Genomic DNA, 20,415 nt, shown 5'->3' on the forward strand with positions numbered 1-20,415 from the left:
TTCATCCTTTAGTCTGATCTGGACTGGTGGCCTAAGATTGATGCAGTGTACTGCTACTCTGGAGAGCTGCGACTGATGTTCTCAGACACTCTGAGCCGATTGATGCAAGGCCTTCACACACATTGTAACGGTTTTGACTTGAGGTTATTATTTATAGGGGTGCCAGGTAGGTCGTGCCTACCAGAGAGAACATTGGTTTCTCCTTTTAGTTTGGGTGGGATTGAGTCCCATCTGGTCCGTCAAGTCTACACCAATACAAAGGACTTATGTAAAAGTCAGGATGGAAATAAACTTTTCATAAACCCTTAAAACATTGGGAAGAACTTCAAAACAACTATATTCTTTTGCGTGGGTTGTATTAGCAACAACAATGATTACACACACACATATAATAATATCACAATGAGTTCTGGTTCCTCCAGAAATGTCCTGTACCTCGGGCCTAAAAAGAGTCCAGCCCGAAAGGAGTTCAGTGAACTCAAGTGACTTTTGTCACGCAATGTTTGTCCGTTCATTCAGTGTAGCGTAAACCCAGTACTAAACACAATCAATATAACAATAATTTTACCACAGAACTTTAAAGCGTATCAACTCTTACTAAGTCCTCAACTACAACTAACTACATAAATCATCACAGTATACCTCACATCAAAACAAATGAAATACTGTATACAAAAAGGTGGTAGTCAGTCGGTCAGTCAGACAATCCAATCCGCCAATAGATCTCCAGCGGAGAAAGGCCACGAAGAACAGAGGGGTGTAGTCCACGGCCGCAAAGAGTGGATCCGATCCTGGGTAAACTCTCTTAGGCTACAAAACACACGTTTAACGGCAACAAAACAAACGGAATAGAGAAGCTTCGGGAACTGAGGGTTGAACACATCCTCATTCACGTCTCCATCACAACCCCACTTTTGTGCAGCTGATGCTGGCTATTTAATCAGGAATTAAAGGGAAAGCGTCCTATTGGAAGGAGCTGCACTGAGACTGTTCAGAAAAATTCAGGGCCGTCACAACATGCCCCACTAAGCATGACGCCGGTGAGAAAGGGACTACACACACATTCACACTCACTTTCACACCAATCGTTTGAAACACCTTTTGTTTTCCTGTGTAAGCGAACCTCTTAGGAAAAGTATGTATTAGCTACACCTAAATTTACAACTTCTCTCTCTGACAGACTCTGTCATTTAAAGATGAAATGACCACCAGCCTTAAGTTCAAAGAGAACCACAGACCTGGATACACGCAGCTACAAGTGCCTCCTCCTCGCTCTGGTCAAACTCATCCATGCTGACCCCAAACTCATGCTGCACGTAAGTCTGACACCAACCACCACATACAGTTGAAGTCTGAGGTTTACATACACGTAGGTTGGAGTCATTAAAATTAGTTTTTCAACCACTCCACAAATTTCTTGTTAACCAACTATAGTTTTGGCAAGTCGGTTAAGACATCTACTTTGTGCATGACACACGTCATTTTCCAACAATTGTTTACAGACAGATTATTTCACTTATAATTCACTGTATCACAATTTCAGTGGGTCAGAAGTTTACATACACTAAGTTGACAGTGCCTTTAAAGAGCTTGGAAAATTGTGCCTGAAGGTACCACATTCATCTGTACAAACAGTACAAACACCATGGGACCACGCAGCCGTCATACCGCTCAGGAAGGAGACGCGTTCTGTCTCCTTGAGATGAACGTACTTTGGTGCGAAAACTGAAAATCAATCCCAGAACAACAGCAAAGGACCTTGTGAAGATGCTGGAGGAAACCGATGCAAAAGTATCTATATCTACAGTAAAATGAGTCCCATATTGACAGAACATGAAAGGCCACTCAGTAAGGAAGAAGCCACTGCTCCAAAACCGCCATAAAAAAAAGCCAGATTACGGTTTGCACACGGAGACAAAGATCGTACTTTTTGGAGAAATGTCCTATGGTCTGATGAAACAAAAATAGAACTGTTTGGCCATAATGACCGAATAAAGTGGTGATCCTAACTGACCTAAAACAGGGACTTTTTTACTATGATTAAATGTCAGGAATTGTGAAAAACTGAGTTTAAATGTACTTGGCTAAGGTGTATGTAAACTTCTGACTTCCACTGTATATACTGAGACAATGTCCCTTGGTTCTGTTTGAATAGTTAATCACCCTCCCTTCCACTTATGTGTGTGGTTCGATTTCCTCTCCGCCCTTGCGTTCACCCATACATGCATGTTTGACATTGTGTGTGTTGTAGAACCCAGGGAAGCAGGCTCAGGAGACGCAGAGCTGATCGCAGGCCTGGTGCAGCTGGTGCTCTTGGTCAGTACATCCCAGCTTTCCCAGGAGGCCATGGAGGTCAGTTCACACTCCTTCTCTCCCTTACTCTCACTCCATCTACTCTGCTTCTTTATTCTTTCTCATTCTGTCCACTTCAGTTCTATTCCCTAGCATTGAATTATCAACTTCAAGTAAGGCATATTTCTCCCTATCTGTCTCTCTCTCCCTGCCCAGGCTCTGCTGGTGCTGCACCTGCCTGAGACTATTGAGCTGTGGAACCCTCAGGCCCCCATTGAAACCTTCTGGGACATCAGGTACAAGGACATGGTTTAGTTCTGGGGGCTTTTCAGTCCAGAGATAATCCATGTAGACAGACACACTGGTCATGGATTAAGTAGTAGTCCCAGTCTTTAGGGGTGTGTGTTGAGATTCCATTGGGCTCCAACACTGGCCTATCCCATTGCAGCTCCCTAGTTCTCTTCCTGATCTGCAAGAAGCTGATTGGTCACCAGATGGTGAACAGTACAGAGGTGTTGAAGTGGCTGAGGGAGATCCTTATCTGCAGGAACAAGTTCCTCCTAAAGAACAAGGTGAGGTCAGGGACTCTAACCTCACATCAGAATAACCATTGAGGGCTAGTTTCCCAGACGCAGATTAAGCCTAGTTCTGAACTAAGAAGCACTTTCAATAGAGAATTTCCATTCAAAATAATGTTTAAGTCTAGGACTAGCTTAGGTCTGGAAAACCGTCCGGAGTGTTTTGCAGTTATACAAGTCAAATACACGTGTTGGACATGTCTAAATGTGTGTTGGACGTGTCTAACTCCTCTCTGCTCGCCCAGGAGTGTGCCACGCAGGGCAGTGGAATCCCCATCTGCAGACAGGCCCAGACCAAACTGGAGGTGTGTCTATACATGTTTCTGTGGAGCCCTGACACCGAGGCCGTGCTGGTGGCCATGTCCTGCTTCAGACACCTGTGTGAGGAGGCTGACATCCACTGTTCCGCTAACGAGGTGCTCGTCCAGATCATCCTGCCCAACTACGCCACCTTCACAGAGTTCGCCTCCGTCAGCAACATAATGGCCACCGGTCAGTAAAAACACTATGTTTTGAACACCACTATAACATGCTCTGAGAGTCACTAAAAAGACCAACGGTTTCAGACAGTGACTCCGCTACTTGTTTCTCTGTTTGGTAGGACGTTTCACCCTGCAGAAGAGAGTGATGGCCTTGTTGAGAAGGATAGAGCACCCCACTGCAGGAAATACTGAGTTGTGAAAGAATAAAGAAGCATAAAATACAGTTTATCCTTGCTTACATCCTTCCAGTATTAGTGACTTGTCCCTTCTTGTTTCCATGTCTCACCCCAGGCATGGGAGGACACGCATGCAAAATGGGAGCAGGACACCAAACAGATTCTGAACTTTCCCAAAAACAAGGTGGAGGATGGTCAGGTAAGAGCACTTACATTTTAGGATTTGGGTGTGTTTCACTGTTAATAAAAATAATAATATAGGGACCATTGCTCCAAACTCTACCCCATTTGTCTCCCCTGCAGGAGTGGATCAACATGACAGGCTTCCTGTGTGCTCTGGGTGGGGTGTGTCTGTCCCAGCGCAGCAAGCCCTGTGGCCCCACCACCTACAGCCCCCCATGGGCCCCATGAGCGAACGCAAGTACTCTTTGGTCTCTGTGGGCGTCTGTGAGGTCTCCAACGCTGCAGCTGGAGCCTCAGCCACCTGCTCCTCCTCTTCCTCCACTGAAACCCCCCTGGGCAGGTTCCTGGACCGCCTGCTGGTCCTGCTGGTATGTGGTCATGAGAGGGTGGGTCTACACGTCTGCACCAACATCAAGGAGCTGCTGGGGCTGGAGCTCAGCCCGGTCCTGTACCACATGCTCTTCAACAAGCTAAGGAACAGCATCGGAAGCTTCTTAGGCAACACGTTGCATGCCATCCAGATGAAAACCAAGCTGTGCCAGCTGGTGGAGGTGATGATGGAGAGACGAGACGACCTGTCCTTCTGCCAGGAGATGAAGTTCAGGTGAGCGACAGAGACGGCACTCCCTCCTGGACAGACCTAAACTCTAGCTTAACGCTAGCCAAACTAGCTAAATGCTACTTAAAGCTTCAGTCAGCAGTTCAAACTATTTAAAAAAGTTGGATTGGTCTGGAGAAATATTACCACTCCCAAATTCACAGACAGAGCTATAGAATGACCATACCTGATATAAAAATGATAGTTTTAACAATGCGTTGAGGCTATGTAGTGTTTTGTTTACATTTACTTAGTTTATAAACGTTGGAGTAAAATAAGTGTATATTTTGAGTTCTGATGGGGTACGACAGCTCATGAGACATTTATATTCTTCAAGAATCAATCATTTTTGTTAATTCAACCCCTCACCACATCTGCCAGGAACAAGCTGGTGGAGTACCTGACAGACTGGGTGATGGGCACCTCCAACCAGGCTGCTGATGACGATATCAAGTGTCTGACCAGAGACCTGGACCAAGCCAGTATGGAGGCGGCGGTGTCTCTGTTAGCTGGCCTGCCTCTTCAGCCAGAGGAGGGAGACTGGGTGGAGTTGATGGAGTTCAAGTCCCAGCTCTTCCTCAAGTAACTACAACATGCTTTACTCATATACCTTTTATTTAACTAGTCAGTTAAGAACAAATTCTTATTTTCAATGACGGCCTAGGAACAGTGGGTTAACTGCCTGTTCAGGGGCAGAACGACAGATTTCCAGGAAAAGGGTTTGCCACCCCTGTGCAAGTATGAGAATTTGAGGCAGTAGTTGTTGAAACATAGTGTGTCCTCCTGTGTCTTCTTCAGGACGAGCTGGCCGGTGTGTTGGTGACACTGTTTGACTCTCGCCACCTGCTGTATCAGCTGCTGTGGAATATGTTCTCCAAGGAGGTAGAGCTGGCTGACTCCATGCAGACTCTCTTCAGAGGCAACAGTCTGGCCAGTAAAATCATGACCTTCTGTTTCAAGGTAAAACCACATTTCTCTCCCATACAGACAATTTTAAATGGTATAAGCACTCGCACCAAGCCTGCAATTTTAAAGGCATTTTAATGTTGAAATTCTTTGTGTTAGGTTTACGGGGCGGCGTACCTACAGAAGCTCCTGGAGCCTCTACTTAACAGTGGCACAACATCAGCTTTGAGATGGACACAACCAGGTCGGAACATTAACCGGAAGCATTCCACCAGTTAGACTGTGGGAGCCTGGTGTGGTGGTAAAGGATAGCATGTCGATTTGAGCAATTTTGGGGGGTAACCTTTTTAAATGGAAGTTACCTAGGGAATCCTGACTTTTTTTAAAGTATTTTTTAAAATTGAATATCTGAAACATACAATATACTTTCAGAGCGACACACAGAAGCCTCCATGGTCAAATCCCTCCTCGAGGGCACGTTGACAGATCTCCCACCAGGCCAAAAAATGTGAAGCCCAACCCCCCCAAGGTTCCCCAATAGCTGTCCCTCAACCATTTGATACCCCCCTTATTGATGAATAATGAATTGAATGACCTCTGAAGGTACATTTTAAAGGTATCTGAAACAATAAGGGGATTTGCTGAAAATTCAGTTATAAATGATTTTGTCTCAGTTAAATACTTGTCCTCCAGTAAACTTTGATTAAATTTCCAATATCCCGTCTACGTGGAAAATCTATAAGAGTTATGTGAACGCCAATTAGATGATCCGATCGCATTCCGTCTCCTATTTAAAACGTTTTATGCACGAGAGAAAGATACAAAGTAGTCAAGACGACTAGCTTGATGAACTCTCCTCCATGTATATCTCACTAGGTCAGGGTTTTTAGTCTCCAAATAGCCACTATTTCTAATGTGTCCATAATATTTGTGATTTCCTTAAGGGCACGGTGATGATAGTTTGTAGAGCGATTACCTTTACGGTCCATTGAGGTACTTAACACTTTGTTAAAATCTCTTACCACAATGATTGACTTTATTTCAATCGTGAATGACAGTTGTCGGACTTTCCCCTTCCTCTCTCTCTTCCCCCTCTCTTTTTGTCCTCTCCACCCTCCCTCCCTCCCTCTTTGTAGACTAGAACAGGCAGAGAACCTTGACGAGAACCAGTGGAACCTTCTTCAGATTACAGACCGGTTCTTCCTGGCCATTATCAACTCCTTCAGCGAGTTCCCGCACAGCTACGCAGTGTGTGTCACTGTCTCTACCAAGTAGGTTCATTCCCCACCTCTGGCCTAATGCTGCTCTCTGGGTGGGTGGAGTGTGTTACTGTCGCCTACACCCTTACAAGCCACTGGCTTTCTTCCATACTGTGCTAATAATGGCACGAGGTCACATCTCTCACACTCTCTAATACACACAGGCACAACCTTCTTACTTTTCTCTGACTTTCCACTAACGTTGCTGCTATACGTCCTCTGCCCTCTTCTGCGTGTTCGCTCTTCATGTACTGTGACAGAACAGATTAAGGACTGTCCCTTCAATGGTGGTGGTTGGAAAAGGGGGAACATATGCAGATGAATTAACTGACTACAGCAACATCAAGACACTACAAAGCAGCTAGTGTCCCTACTGTCAATAAACTGCTTACACACACACACACCTCCGTTTCCATTAAGCCTAACTTTTCCATGAAAGAACACCTCTGTATGGACACACACTCCACTCGCCTGTTTCCATCTGCATGTCTGATGAGCCGAGACCGCTGCCCTCTGCTTCCACAAAAACTGACTTTCTCTCTATACTGACTTAAAGCAACACATCAAATGTTTCGATATCTCAATGAGATGAAGGCGGGGTGCTTTGGAACCACTAATGTTATTTTGTTGGACACAACACCAAAATAGCACAGAACATGAAACTGACGCATATCGATCTCCCTTCGCTCGATACAATCCTATACTACTACCATTGTGCGAAAATCTGCCTGTAAAAAAACATCAGCACTCGCACACAATGCTGGTCAGTAGTTGGGCTGTGCCTGCAGATGCTATGACCTGTTTGTGCTCATCTCTGTTCTGTTGGCTACTTGCCACTCTACTGACTAAAGCCACAGTCAAAGACAGAAAGTTAAACAAAGAAGCAGTAAGTTCAGAACTTTTTCCTCAGCCCCTTTTATTTTCAAAAGCAAAAATAACTGTCTTTATTTTTTAATAAAAAGGCATTCTACAAATAGTAGCACCAACTTACTTGCTTCCATTTTCTATTAACTCCAAGAAACCAGTGCATTCAGTTACAGCAGGGGTGTCAAACCTATTCTCTGGAGGGCCTGGTGTCTGCGGCTTTTTGGTTTTTCCTTTCAGTTAAGACCTAGACAACCAGGTGAGGGTAGTTCTTTACTAATTACTGATCTTAATTAGTCAATCAAGTACAAGGGAGGAGTGAAAACCAACACACTCGGCCCTCCGTGAAATGAGTTTGACGCGTGCGTTCCTCTCTTTCTCTCCTCCAGATGGTTTTGGGATTGGAATGGGTGGAACAGTGTTTCTCTGAATGTTTCTAGAGGCTGAATTTGGCTGCAGTTGACATAAACACATCACCAGGGGGACAGTTTTCTATGGTGCACTTCTTTCTGTGTTGCTGCAGTGCATATACAGTGGAATGTTACGTAGTAAAGTATTGTGTGTGTTTTTATTTCTTTCTTTACATTTGTTCATCTTTTTATTTAACTAGGCAAGCCGGTTTAGAACAAATTCTTATTTAGAACAAATTATTTACAATGACACAGTCATCTTGCTTAGTGATTGCGGTGGTTTTATGTCTGTTGTATTTGGGCCATATACTGTATAGGGCCTATTTGAAATTGGTTTATTGCACTTGCACCAAATATTTGAATCTAAAGGCCGAGGTGAAGTGAGGATTGTCTGTCTTGTGTACATGCATGTTGGTGTCTGTCTTGTGGACTATGGTTATAATTTATTGCTCTGTAAAACACTGTGTCTGGCTGATCACCTGTGAGACATTTTTCTGCTTTGCTCTGGGAGTCATATCTCCATGTATTCGCTGTTGTTTTCTGGCTGGTGAAATTCAATGTCATTTTTAACCCCTTTTTTTCTGTCGCGCTTTAAAGTGCAATCATATCAGTCAAAAATATCAAAATCCCAATTTATGTTCCAAAACCAACTTCATAAGAGCTGTTAAAAATAGGTTATATTTAACTCAAAAGTCCATGATTTACGATTTGTTGGCAGAATAGATGGAAGCAGTTCTTTGAAGGATTTAATATAAATTACCAATACATTTCTTGGTAGTCCAAAAAATATTGCTATCAGGTTGGAAATCACATCTGACCGGGTACATTGTTTGCTGCCTCCACCCATTCGAGATGTTTCAATGACTCAATATTTTGAACAAAAATGGACGACTGTAACGAAGGCTGAGAATGTCAAAACAATCACACTTATTTAAGTTAACAATTGTGTCAATGTGAGTAAACAATGTTATTTAGAGAAAATGTAAAACCATCCATTAATTCCAAAACCATTTATAAATCTTGTTTTGCTGGTGTGTAAGATGTGATCGTTATTACCGTGAGATTGTTCTGCTGTGACAGTTGTTTTGACATGTTTTTGTTTTAGCCATTCATGATGGGAAACAAGAAGCATTCCAAGAAGAATTCCCGCCATTCTGAATCCAAAGACCAGACTACTGCTGAAGATATCAAAAAATACATTCTAAAATGTAAATATATGTGATTTCTGAGTATGTAGTGCACATATCTTTTTAAGGCCCAAAGCAGACGTTTTTATATCAATATCAAATCATTTCTGGGTAACAATTAAGTACCTTACTGTAATAGATTACGATGAAAATGGTCAAAAATGTATTTTTTGCAAAAAAAACTTTCTCAAGCAATAATTTTGCTAGGACTGTCTGGGAGTGGTCAGTGTGGAGGGGAAATTAAAACTAGCTGGTATTGGCACTCTCTTTGTCGTTGGTCTATAAACCAATTTACACATGGTGATGTCGCCATGGAAAGCCAAAACTCTCTCCCATGCAAACCTGCTGATTAGAAGGTGCTGTATAGATGTGAGAAACTCTCTTTTCATGGCACTTCAATATCGAAGTGAATTTTTCGTAGCAGGTTAGGAAACTGAGGTTAAGGTTAGGAAAAGGGTTAGGGTTAGTGAAAATGCTCTCCAAATCTTCTACGAAAATTACTTTGCATTGAAGTGCTGTGAAAAGAATGTGTCCCTGCTCAGGTGTTGCATGCATCAACCAATGGTTGTGTGCCAAGTCATCCATTGTGTCATCGACTGACAGATTGCTATAACATATGATGTGGTTAGCTGACACACAAAATACCTATCCAGGCAGTATAAGATCTGGCAAGTGTCAGCAAGGCCTGGGCAGAGGAACATGCTCCGTATTTTCAACCAGAACTATCAGGAAGCAACCCCGATCACATTTTTGTAAAACACATTTACAGTGTTAGTTTCATCAGCTGTTGTACAATATGAAATACAATTATTTTGACTTCACAGGGCCTTTAAATGTAGGCAAACAAGTTTTCAGCATTCAAACTCATCTACCCAGCCAGATTCAGCACCATGGACAGTGAAGATCAGAATACCTGCGATCTGACGATTAGAACAACAGTGCTATTTTAAGTGATTTTCAAGACACCCAAAGTCAATTTAAATCCACAACAAAATCTGCAGGATAAAAAGCAATATAATCAAACATTCAAATAAGTAAACAGGCTATATTAAAGTGCACTAAACATAGAGACAGACTAACCATGGAGAACACTAAACATGATGACAGATTAACCAGGGAAGTGAATTTAACAGAGGTTTAAGCTAAAACAACAGAATCTGGGTAAATCTGTGTGAAGAGGTGTGGCTTTAGTGTGGATTTGAATAGTACACAAGTAGGCCAACGCTATTTTTGCACTGTAAAACTTTTTTAAGTGTTATGTTTTCCCAGATTCATAGTGTTATGCAGCCCAGGCCTATCTAGGAAGGCTGGGCATAAATAGTTTGCTCACAGCATCACATGATGACGTGGGCAACATAAACACTTAAACTCTGTGGATTAAAGTTAATAGTAATCAAAACTAATTTCACCACGAAAGGAAGTGCAATCGAAATGAATGAAGAAGACAAGGTCATTCCAGTGAGTTAATAAAATGACAAGGTGTTGCCTGTCAGCGTTGTAGACTACTGCCTCACAAGCCCGGGCTTTAGTGGCACTGGCATACGCGCTTGCCTCTGCACTGAAGGAGCCACCGAACGCGTCCGCGTTGCAGCTCTCACTTTCTCCCGCTACAGTATGTCCTACAATGACATATTTGGTGGGGATTTGCAGCCAACAATAGGATTGGATTGGGACTAAATCAATGAATAAAACGATATTGAAATGAATATTATTAACAAATATTTCCCAGAAGATTTTGGGTTCAACCTAAGGCTGACTAGGACAGATCAATCAACTTGATCCGACACAGTCAGCCTACATGTCATACGTAAGTAAACCCACAAGAGAGACAATATTGCAAAGGCAGGAAGGACCATGTTCGATGGAAGGCGTAGGGGTAGGCAATCGAAAACGTTTGACGGGGAAATTTCTGTCAATATTAGCTAGTCCTACTGAGTGGGCAAGTAACCTTTCCCGCGCTCTTCCTAAAAATACTATTTGTGATGTCATAAAGGTCTAACGTTCCATGACGTAGCATGTAGCCCTAAATTACAGTCCCTGCCTGCAATATTGTCCTCACTCTCGACCTGAACTCAACTTGAATGTAACCAACACAGACAAGGACATGCTTTTTGAGATATAAAATAGCTTGAATGGATGAAGAAAAGGTCAGCTAAATTACTTCATACAATATTGGGGGAAAGTAAAAAAGGGTAAAGCAATATAAGCGGATATTTCTTGTAAAAAGCTATAACATATTGTAAAGCAAATGTACCATTCTTTATAAAGTCACCAGCTTAGCTCTGAAATGGCTGTAGCTCTATTTATGATGTCCTCTGCACAGATCTACTCTGACATTGACATATTATTACTTATTGGAATGTCTGACCTTCAGGTAGCACAGAGGGAGGATGGTGATCCTCAGAGGGAAGGAAAGGAAGTTGTTGAGGAAGAACCGGTGGCCACGCCCAAAGAGGAGGCCAAGAAGGGAAGGAAGGTAAGATAGCACGAGTGACAGAGCACATAATAGGCCTACTGGGTTACACTCTGTACCTGATAGCAGCCATACCATAGATATCTATATATATCAGATAACAACATACGTAGTAGCTGTTTTCAAAACGTGTTTTAAGAGCTGTTTTGACCTGGCCCATAGCCTATTCATAAATTGTCTCAGAGTAGGAGTGCTTATCTAGGATCAGTTTTGCATTTGTGATCATAATGAATACAATTATTTGGGCAAGTTTGAGCCCACACCTTATCTGATGAACTTTATGTATACGGGCCCTGGTGTTACATGTCTGCCATCATTTGAGATCTGGAATCTGTTCTGTTCTATCCTAGGCAAAAAGTAAGAGGAGTGGCAAGAAGTCAAGGAAGCTGGGCACTGACAACGATGCAGGTCAGAGATTTACCTCTGTAGTACTACATTGTTTCTCTATTCTGTCTGTGATGTGCAGGTTGTGCTATCCATTTTCAATGAAACTGTAGTCTACTGTAATCAGTAAGAAAGGTCACATAGATAGCTTTATTCAAATAGGCCTATTCTAAAACCCTAAAACAATGAAATCAGAGTATTAAGAGATAAAACGTCTGATTTCTCTTTAATTTTGTTTCTACTTCCTCTATGGCAATCACATCTTTAGTCTCCAGGAATAAACACCTGGATAGAGGATCTGTAATTGAGCTCCTGGAGAAGAAAGCTGTTAAGGCTGCATTCGGCCCAGGCAACAAGGATGAGATGGAATACTCCTACCCAATCCTCATCTCATTCCTGCGCAATCTTACTGATGAGTATGTTAAAAGTTTTTCTGTAATGTTCAACATTTATGAAATATTGTGCAGTGGGAACTAAACACTAACTAAAACACTTATTTTAAATGTTCTAGGCAGTGGCAAGTGATCTACAAAGGACTAAAAAACCCTGTAAGTTTCCCTACTTGCCTTTGACCTTTGATGTGTCAATGATCTGTTGAATTCAGAGATTAGCCATCAAGTCATATTCTGTTATTCATGTTCATTTCTCTGTCAGACTTCATCAAACTTTGAATTCAGTCACAGACAAGAATAACAATGTTGATCAAATGCATTCTGTTCGATCTAGAATACTTGACATCACAGTTCCATTGAAAAGACTGTTTTTGTTCTGTTTGTTCAAAACAGATGACGAAGGAACAGCTTGCCAAATTGTGCAAGACAATTGTAACCTTCATCACACAGACCACCCTGCAGATCCTGCTGCCAGCCCTGGCCCGCGTACTTGGGGTAAAGGACTTTGCTGACGACGACACTGACTCACCCAAGAGGGGTGGCAGTGCAAGATCCTTTGCTGCCTTTGATCAGGAAAGACTGGAGCTCATCCAGGAAGTTAGATATCTGGCGAAGAAAATGTATAAGGGCGGCACAGGGGCTCAACATCTTAGGTCCCTAACACCCTCTTCTAAGAGGTATGTTCCCCTTAAGGTTTTCATGTATGGATTTCACCAAGATCATCTATCCCAGTGTTAGCCAATGCAATTTACTCTATCTGATGTAGTACAACATGTAATGTATCAGCCTTAATGAGCATGTAAAGCGATCAAAAGGACATGTAGATATTTAGAATACTAAAATTACAACGCTTGACCGATTTGCCAAGTTAAGACAGGAATTATCATGCTTTGCTTGTTCGTTTTAAAGTTCCCAGACCTCAGTGAAAGTCCACCTGGGAATGACAGAGGACAGAATCATCAAAAGTGTCCAGGAGCAACTGTCTGATCATAATATCCTGTCCTCTTGCCCACCTGAGCTGACTGTTGGTCTTATCAAGGTGGTGGTCGAACAGCTTAACTCTGCCCTCTCTGCGACCATCAGCAGAGCCATTTCAGGGCAGTCCTCCCTATTTCTTCTGGTAACCAGGCCGCTGAACAAATGGTCAACATGGTCCAGAAATGTTTTGATGATCACGCCACTCCAGAGGACCAGAGCTTCACCTCTGTATTAGAGTCATGCATTCCACCTGCAACAGAAGAGGTGATGACTGTTATTGCAGAGATGGTGGGTGAATTGGAAAAAGAAGATCCGGAATTGGCTAAGGTTTTTCGAGAAGTGGCTGTGAAAGTTAAAATGTTGGCATCTGGCAGTGACCTTGTAGTGGAGCACCTGGATGTTGAAGACTCTCCTGTTCCAGAGGAGCTGAACATAATATGTACATCTTGCAAAGCAATGATGCAAAATCTTGGCACTCTGTTTAGTGTGAAGTTCAAGACCAAAGCCTCAAAGGCTGTGAGTGAAATTCTTGTGAGAAGGTTAATGAGCGATATCTCTGGTATGGTTCAACCTTCTCATTCGTTTAGTACCACTCCAAGCTTGATGAATGCATCTCGCCCATCTGACAGGATCCTTGATTCTGCGGCCACTGAGCTCATACAGACCAAAGTAGAATCTGAGGCATCAAAAATAATTGATAACTTTGTTGAAGATGTCAAGGACATTGTGCAGTATGCTGAATTAGATCAGCCAACAAGCACCCAGAGAGATACCCAAGTGGGACACTGTACGACAAAGCGGAAACCCTTCCATGCAGCTCGTAGACTCTGCGAGAGACTTCAGGCAAAGCTGGAGACATTGTTCCTCAGAATGGGTGGAGCTTCAGTCCAAGGGGAAGAACTTATGGAAAAAGCTGACTCCAGTGATCTGCCTCTTTCAATCCTGAGCTTGCCTTCCCCATGTAGGAGTGAATCCCCTATATCAGAACGTAGTTCATCTTCTTTATCTGATGGATGTGATTCAACTGACACTTTAGGAGAAAAAACACCAGAGCAACCTGAAACCAGTAAGAGTGAGGCAATACTGCAAGTGGTCAACTCAACAGGACTTGGTTCTCTCCGTAAATGCCAAAGTGAGAACTCTCAACCATTACTGTCTCTCTGTGATTCCAACATGGTGCCCTGCACCAAAGAGGTCTTGTCCCAGATTGTGACCATGTATAGGTCAGAGGTGGCAGATTTGGAATGCACATCATCTGTTGCAGAGGGTTCATCTTACAACTCCCTTGAAGTCTGTGGCTTTTTGGACAGTGTCATGTCTTATCTAGAAGACATGCCTGTGTCTGGTTCTTCATGGTTGGAAGGATTAAGAGATACTCCAGCCTCAGTCATTGAGAAACTCTCCAGTGAGGAGTTCCAGATGAACGCTACCAACGAAGTGCGAAAAATACTGCTCAAATCAGTCAGTAGCTTTCCCAACAAAGTCAGTTCCAGCCAGACAGATTCTCAGATGTTGCCAGAAAAATCAACAATTTCCTTAAGGCATACAGATATAACTGCTTTTGAAATCGTTGGATCAATTAGAAATGACATGAAGAGCCTTTTCCCACCCACAGAGTCTTCTACTACTCTATGGCAGGCAGACTCTATGCTTCAACAGAGTGATGAGAAAACCTCAGAGTACACTGAGGCCACACCCAAAGGCTCACAGTCTGGTTTGGAAGTATCTGAGAAGAAGATCTGGACAACTGCAAAGACTATTTACCACAATGTGAAGACAAAGATGAGGAATTATTTTACATGGCAAAATCAAGTCAAAGCAACAACGGCTCAAGCCAAAAAGAGCCTCAGCCATATTCTGGTTTCAATTCAGAAAGAGCTGTCAAAATCTGACCAAACGGTGACTGCGCTTTCACAAATAGAGAATGTGGTTGGAATGATGCTGAAGGATGTTGAAAGGGTAAGCAGTGAATGTGGTGAGGAACTGATCTATCAAGCGCCACAGCGTTCTTCCTCCTCGTTGTCATCCTCATCTGCCAGATCAAAGAAGTCAGAGTGGGAATTTTCACTCCCTGGCACTCCCATCTCTTCTGATTTACCAGAGAGTATTACTCAGCCCATTGTGAGATGCTCAGTCATCGACACGGGCAAATCTACTAAGCCAAAAACATTGGTGTGTGATGCCAGGGAAAGCATGTCTGCAATAGTGGATACCATCATAAAGGAGGTACATCCAGAGGAAGAAGGGGAGGTTGCATTCCACCCTGATCTAACAGCTGCAATAGCAAGACTGGAGGAGCTCATATCTCAGGGTAGGATTGGTGCTCTCTCACGTGATCTTACTCACCAAGTGAACCGCATCATTTCTGAGAGCAACTTGACCCCTCTGGTTCTGACAGTGGCGGCTGGAAAGAGTGCATCCGATACAGTCCTTACTGAGCTGAAGAGGAATGACAAGACGGTGGGGAAGCCCACAGCTTACAAGCTGGTTCAGCTTTTTGCAGAGGAGTCTGTGAAGCGCCTCTTGCTTCCTAGCCTTGTGCCCTCTACAGCTTCAATGAGTCTGGCTCAGGGAGTTAGTGTGCCGGCTAGCGTATCTGAAGATTGGATTTCATGTTCTTTTTCTACATCAGCATTTAGTGACACAGTCATCCTGTTTACCAAAGTAATGGTAAGCCAGGTCATGGACTCTGTGGTTTCTGATGCACAAAGCAGAGGGTCATCTCCAACCGGAACTGTAACTGATATAGGCAGTCTACTGAGTGGTAAGTCCTACCCTCTGCCATCTTTCTCCGCCATCAGCATGACAACAAGTGGGACCTCCAATGCTGCGGCCAACATAGATGCTGAGGAAAGGGATACCATCAGTTGTTTCGGTGTACCTCAGAGCATTGTTTGTGATCAGAATTCAACCAGCCCGGATGTTGCCTCGCTTTCAACCCCATCCACTGACAACTTAGTCGGTGATGATGACTTCACCGGCCTCATCAGCATGTTAGTGGTGAGACTTCTGTCAAAAATCCAAACCCAAACGGATCTGTACCCAACTGACGTCACACGCACGTCACAAGACCTGATTCCAAAAGTTATAGCTGCCTTCTGTGCATGGTCAGGCTGCTCTGAGACCCAAGCTTATCCCAAGAACCTGAAGAGTCACAAAGTATACAGCACCGTCTACAAACATCTGTTGAAGGAGTTTGGCTCAGAGAAAATACTCCAACTGGCCGTGTCGACTCAGGACTCCACATTCAATAGGATTCTTGTGAAGTCATTGAGCAAGGAGCTTCTCCACAGTTGTAACGAGGCATCAAGAGCAGCCTCAAGAACATCTTTCGAAGCCACCAGGCCAGAAGCTCTTCTCATGGCTGAAGATGTGAAGGCTACCAGAGGGAAGCTGTCTTTCCTACAAAGGCTTGCCAGACTGAAATTCGACTTAAAGGTACATCACACTTATTTAAGTTATCAATTGTGTCAATGTGAGTAAACAATGTTATTTAGAGAAAATGTAAAACCATCCATTAATTCCAAAACCATTTATAAATCTTGTTTTGCTGGTGTGTAAGATGTGATCGTTATTACCGTGAGATTGTTCTGCTGTGACAGTTGTTTTGACATGTTTTTGTTTTAGCCATTCATGATGGGAAACAAGAAGGATTCCAAGAAGAATTCCTGCCCTTCTGTATCTCAAGACCAGACTACTGCTGAAGATATCATGTGTAAGTCCATACAGCAGGACATTTACTGTTTGAGATATTGGTGTACAAAGCTGCTATTGCAAAAATATGAAACCCTATATACAGTACATTATATATTATCGATAGTAATCTCTTATGTAAAATTATTTATAGTTTCCAAATCTCAAGATTCTGGTTCTCATTTATTTGTGAAAGTAATAATGAGTTGAAACTAAGAATACAATATAACATCATTTCTAAATGAAAGTGCATGTCAACTCTCTCTCTTGTGTCACCCAACATAGTGGCACATCCTGCCACATTTGGACTCCCAGAGGGTCTTCCCTCCACCTCTCAACAGGAGAAGCCTCGCAAACGTCCCCTTCTAATCAGGATGTTTTCCACCATCTCCATAGGCCTATCCAAGCCATTCAAATGGTTTTCAAAGCAAGCTTAATACAACAATTTCCTTTAATACAGTAATATTTGCATTGAATTGGTGGCCTTTGTCTTCTTTCGTGTTTTGCCCTGTTAACACATTTGATTAGAAATTACATAGTATATTTAGTTTAGTTTATTATGCAGTCATAGTCACGGTGTAGGCTAAAAAAGTAATGTTGTCCTGAATAATGTATAGAACATGCACCCCCTCCCCCCACACACACACACACAGTGTGATTCATTGAACACACACACATAGTACTTCAGATATGTCCCACAACCAACATTCAACCAGATATCAATGATTCAGTGTAAAATACATGTACTGTAAAATAAACCGTATTTAATTTACAACCAATAAAATAATACATGATGCAGGACACTCAGTTATAAGGGAATTAACTGGTTTAACTTCTCAAACAGAAACACACACATTTCCAATTTCTGTGGATCGCCCATGTTTACATTTTACTGAATGCTAGTCTGACCTTTGACCTGTAGATGGCAGTAAATGTCTACTTTTGCTGCAGATCCATTTCTAAAGCTCAAACCTCTCTGAACAAGTAGCCAAAACATTTGTCCCTAGTGAGAGAGAGTATGTGTGTGGCAAAAAAGGGAATATTGCACTACACTTTTATGATACAGATACATTTTGCATTCGGTAGCATAGCAAAGCTGTAGTTTTTTCAAATGCCAAATGTACATGTAGCATGCTTCTGCCTACAGATGCTTTTCTGAGTGACTTGTGTTGTGAGAGAACCAGAATTCAAACATAAACTCCTGGATTACATTTTATAATATTGTCAGCTCTTTTTAGTAACATATGGTAGCATACATGTTTCACACGGTGGCAAGTCAAGCTTGTTAGCTACATGTAACAACATTACATTATATGGTCAATATTTGTGTGTTTCCTCTTAGCTTTTACCTTCGACATCAACAAGCGACGCACGGGCTGGTCCTGCAGACTCCCACGCCCATGGCCCAGGAGAAGGCTGGGGGCCACCTGCTCACTCACGTCCCAGCCATCTCCTTTGAGACCAACTCTACTGTGGAGTGCACCTCCAAGAGGACTCTTGAAGAGAGGGACCGGGTGAAGGTTAAACTGGCCAACATGGCCTTGATGGGAAGGATCAAAAAGTCTTGGCTGTGAAATGCCAATTATGTGTGATTATCGAATTTATAATTTTCCACTTTTGAAACAATGGGAAAGACAGGGTTTATAGCAAAGGTTGCTCAGATTGGGCTTTTGGAAAAGGATGGAGGATGAAAGTGCACTCCTGATTCAGAGAGAAAGATCCAGCTTACTTTCAATAACTCAATAAATGTAAGTGTTGGAACCATACATAGCTGGTAACTTGAGCTCGGCAGAGTAGTTTTGACCTGTGTCCAGATGCAGTCATTTATGTTGTCTAAATGCAATTTGTCTCTTATAACAATGTTATTTTTCTGAATAATGTAATTTAATTGACTGGTAGGTAGTCACTAACTATTTGTAGCATGTGTTCCTCTGTTTATTGATATTTGCATGGTGTGTATGTGTTAAGCTGTTAAGTAATTAATGTTGATATTATCCAAAGGGTTTTTAACTGAAATGTTAAATGTTGGAGTCTCGATCTCAGACATTTGCGCTCATATTTGTAAATAGTATTTAAAAAATGGCAGAATCAAACAGTATTGGAATAGTGACTTGTATTTTGCATCTAGAAGTGTAAGAATTTTAGAAGACTGCTATTTCATCAGTCAAATGTTGCACTGTTTGATAAGACAGGGTAAAGAAAACCACCATTTTAATAAGTTTAGTTGTGAGTTTGACATTTTACCACAAGAAGTCACTATAATACTATACGTTATCAAACAGGGTTGTGCTGAAAATCAAATGAACCACAGCCAAATTAATTATTTGCAACTAAGAGTAAGATTAAAAAAGACATGTATAACTTATTTCTTGATAAAATACATTCTAAAATGTAAATATATGTGATTTCTGAGTATGTAGTGCACATATCTTTTTAAGGCCCAAAGCAGACGTTTTTATATCAATATCAAATCATTTCTGGGTAACAATTAAGTACCTTACTGTAATAGATTACGATGAAAATGGTCAAAAATGTATTTTTTGCTAAAAAAAACTTTCTCAAGCAATAATTTGGCTAGGACTGTCTGGGAGTGGTCAGTGTGGAGGGGAAATTAAAACTAGCTGGTATTGGCACTCTCTTTGTCGTTGGTCTATAAACCAATTTACACATGGTGATGTCGCCATGGAAAGCCAAAACTCTCGCCCATGCAAACCTGCTGATTAGAAGGTGCTGTATAGATGTGAGAAACTCTCTTTTCATGGCACTTCAATATCGAAGTGAATTTTTCGTAGCAGGTTAGGAAACTGAGGTTAAGGTTAGGAAAAGGGTTAGGGTTAGTGAAAATGCTCTCCAAATCTTCTACGAAAATTACTTTGCATTGAAGTGCTGTGAAAAGAATGTGTCCCTGCTCAGGTGTTGCATGCATCAACCAATGGTTGTGTGCCAAGTCATCCATTGTGTCATCGACTGACAGATTGCTATAACATATGATGTGGTTAGCTGACACACAAAATACCTATCCAGGCAGTATAAGATCTGGCAAGTGTCAGCAAGGCCTGGGCAGAGGAACATGCTCCGTATTTTCAACCAGAACTATCAGGAAGCAACCCCGATCACATTTTTGTAAAACACATTTACAGTGTTAGTTTCATCAGCTGTTGTACAATATGAAATACAATTATTTTGACTTCACAGGGCCTTTAAATGTAGGCAAACAAGTTTTCAGCATTCAAACTCATCTACCCAGCCAGATTCAGCACCATGGACAGTGAAGATCAGAATACCTGCGATCTGACGATTAGAACAACAGTGCTATTTTAAGTGATTTTCAAGACACCCAAAGTCAATTTAAATCCACAACAAAATCTGCAGGATAAAAAGCAATATAATCAAACATTCAAATAAGTAAACAGGCTATATTAAAGTGCACTAAACATAGAGACAGACTAACCATGGAGAACACTAAACATGATGACAGATTAACCAGGGAAGTGAATTTAACAGAGGTTTAAGCTAAAACAACAGAATCTGGGTAAATCTGTGTGAAGAGGTGTGGCTTT

The 20,415-nt window shown here is 42.1% G+C and overlaps 3 protein-coding genes across 12 annotated transcripts in view; all 3 read left to right on the forward strand.

Moving 5' to 3' along the window:
• LOC127908713 (neurofibromin-like) overlaps positions 1-6,454 on the forward strand; it is a 70,964-nt gene extending 64,510 nt beyond the window's left edge. For 4 of the 6 annotated variants that reach the window (XM_052467843.1, XM_052467841.1, XM_052467842.1 and 1 more), the window contains exons 4-15: positions 1,181-1,316; positions 2,252-2,352; positions 2,509-2,588; positions 2,741-2,864; positions 3,116-3,362; positions 3,472-3,531; positions 3,641-3,727; positions 3,832-4,315; positions 4,691-4,891; positions 5,108-5,269; positions 5,375-5,459; positions 6,352-6,453. In XM_052467843.1, the coding sequence (XP_052323803.1) occupies positions 2,347-2,352; positions 2,509-2,588; positions 2,741-2,864; positions 3,116-3,362; positions 3,472-3,531; positions 3,641-3,727; positions 3,832-4,315; positions 4,691-4,891; positions 5,108-5,132 (1,314 nt within the window). In that variant the 5' untranslated portion in view covers positions 1,181-1,316; positions 2,252-2,346 and the 3' untranslated portion in view covers positions 5,133-5,269; positions 5,375-5,459; positions 6,352-6,453. Of the gene's footprint in view, positions 1-1,180; positions 1,317-2,251; positions 2,353-2,508; positions 2,589-2,740; positions 2,865-3,115; positions 3,363-3,471; positions 3,532-3,640; positions 3,728-3,831; positions 4,316-4,690; positions 4,892-5,107; positions 5,270-5,374; positions 5,460-6,159; positions 6,209-6,351 lie in introns of all 6 variants that reach the window. The other 2 variants (XM_052467845.1, XM_052467846.1) reach the window with 2 other exon arrangements.
• Positions 1-19,268, forward strand: part of LOC118370732 (uncharacterized) — a 38,365-nt gene extending 19,097 nt beyond the window's left edge. For 2 of the 4 annotated variants that reach the window (XM_052467811.1, XM_052467813.1), the window contains one exon: positions 18,198-19,268. In XM_052467811.1, coding sequence (XP_052323771.1) covers positions 18,198-18,429 — 232 coding nt within the window. In that variant the 3' untranslated portion in view covers positions 18,430-19,268. Of the gene's footprint in view, positions 1-16,789; positions 16,878-17,140; positions 17,332-18,197 lie in introns of those variants that run through there. The other 2 variants (XM_052467812.1, XM_052467814.1) reach the window with 2 other exon arrangements.
• Positions 6,468-20,415, forward strand: part of LOC127908707 (uncharacterized) — a 30,044-nt gene continuing 16,096 nt past the window's right edge. The window contains exons 1-6 of one of the 2 annotated variants that reach the window (XM_052467817.1): positions 10,201-10,742; positions 11,310-11,411; positions 11,759-11,816; positions 12,061-12,208; positions 12,304-12,340; positions 12,578-13,234. In XM_052467817.1, the coding sequence (XP_052323777.1) occupies positions 10,734-10,742; positions 11,310-11,411; positions 11,759-11,816; positions 12,061-12,208; positions 12,304-12,340; positions 12,578-12,922 (699 nt within the window). In that variant the 5' untranslated portion in view covers positions 10,201-10,733 and the 3' untranslated portion in view covers positions 12,923-13,234. Of the gene's footprint in view, positions 6,487-8,853; positions 8,957-10,200; positions 10,743-11,309; positions 11,412-11,758; positions 11,817-12,060; positions 12,209-12,303; positions 12,341-12,577; positions 13,235-20,415 lie in introns of those variants that run through there. The other variant, XM_052467816.1, reaches the window with a different exon arrangement.

The sequence above is a fragment of the Oncorhynchus keta genome, chromosome 18 (assembly GCF_023373465.1).
Source record: "Oncorhynchus keta strain PuntledgeMale-10-30-2019 chromosome 18, Oket_V2, whole genome shotgun sequence".
NCBI lineage: Eukaryota > Metazoa > Chordata > Actinopteri > Salmoniformes > Salmonidae > Oncorhynchus > Oncorhynchus keta.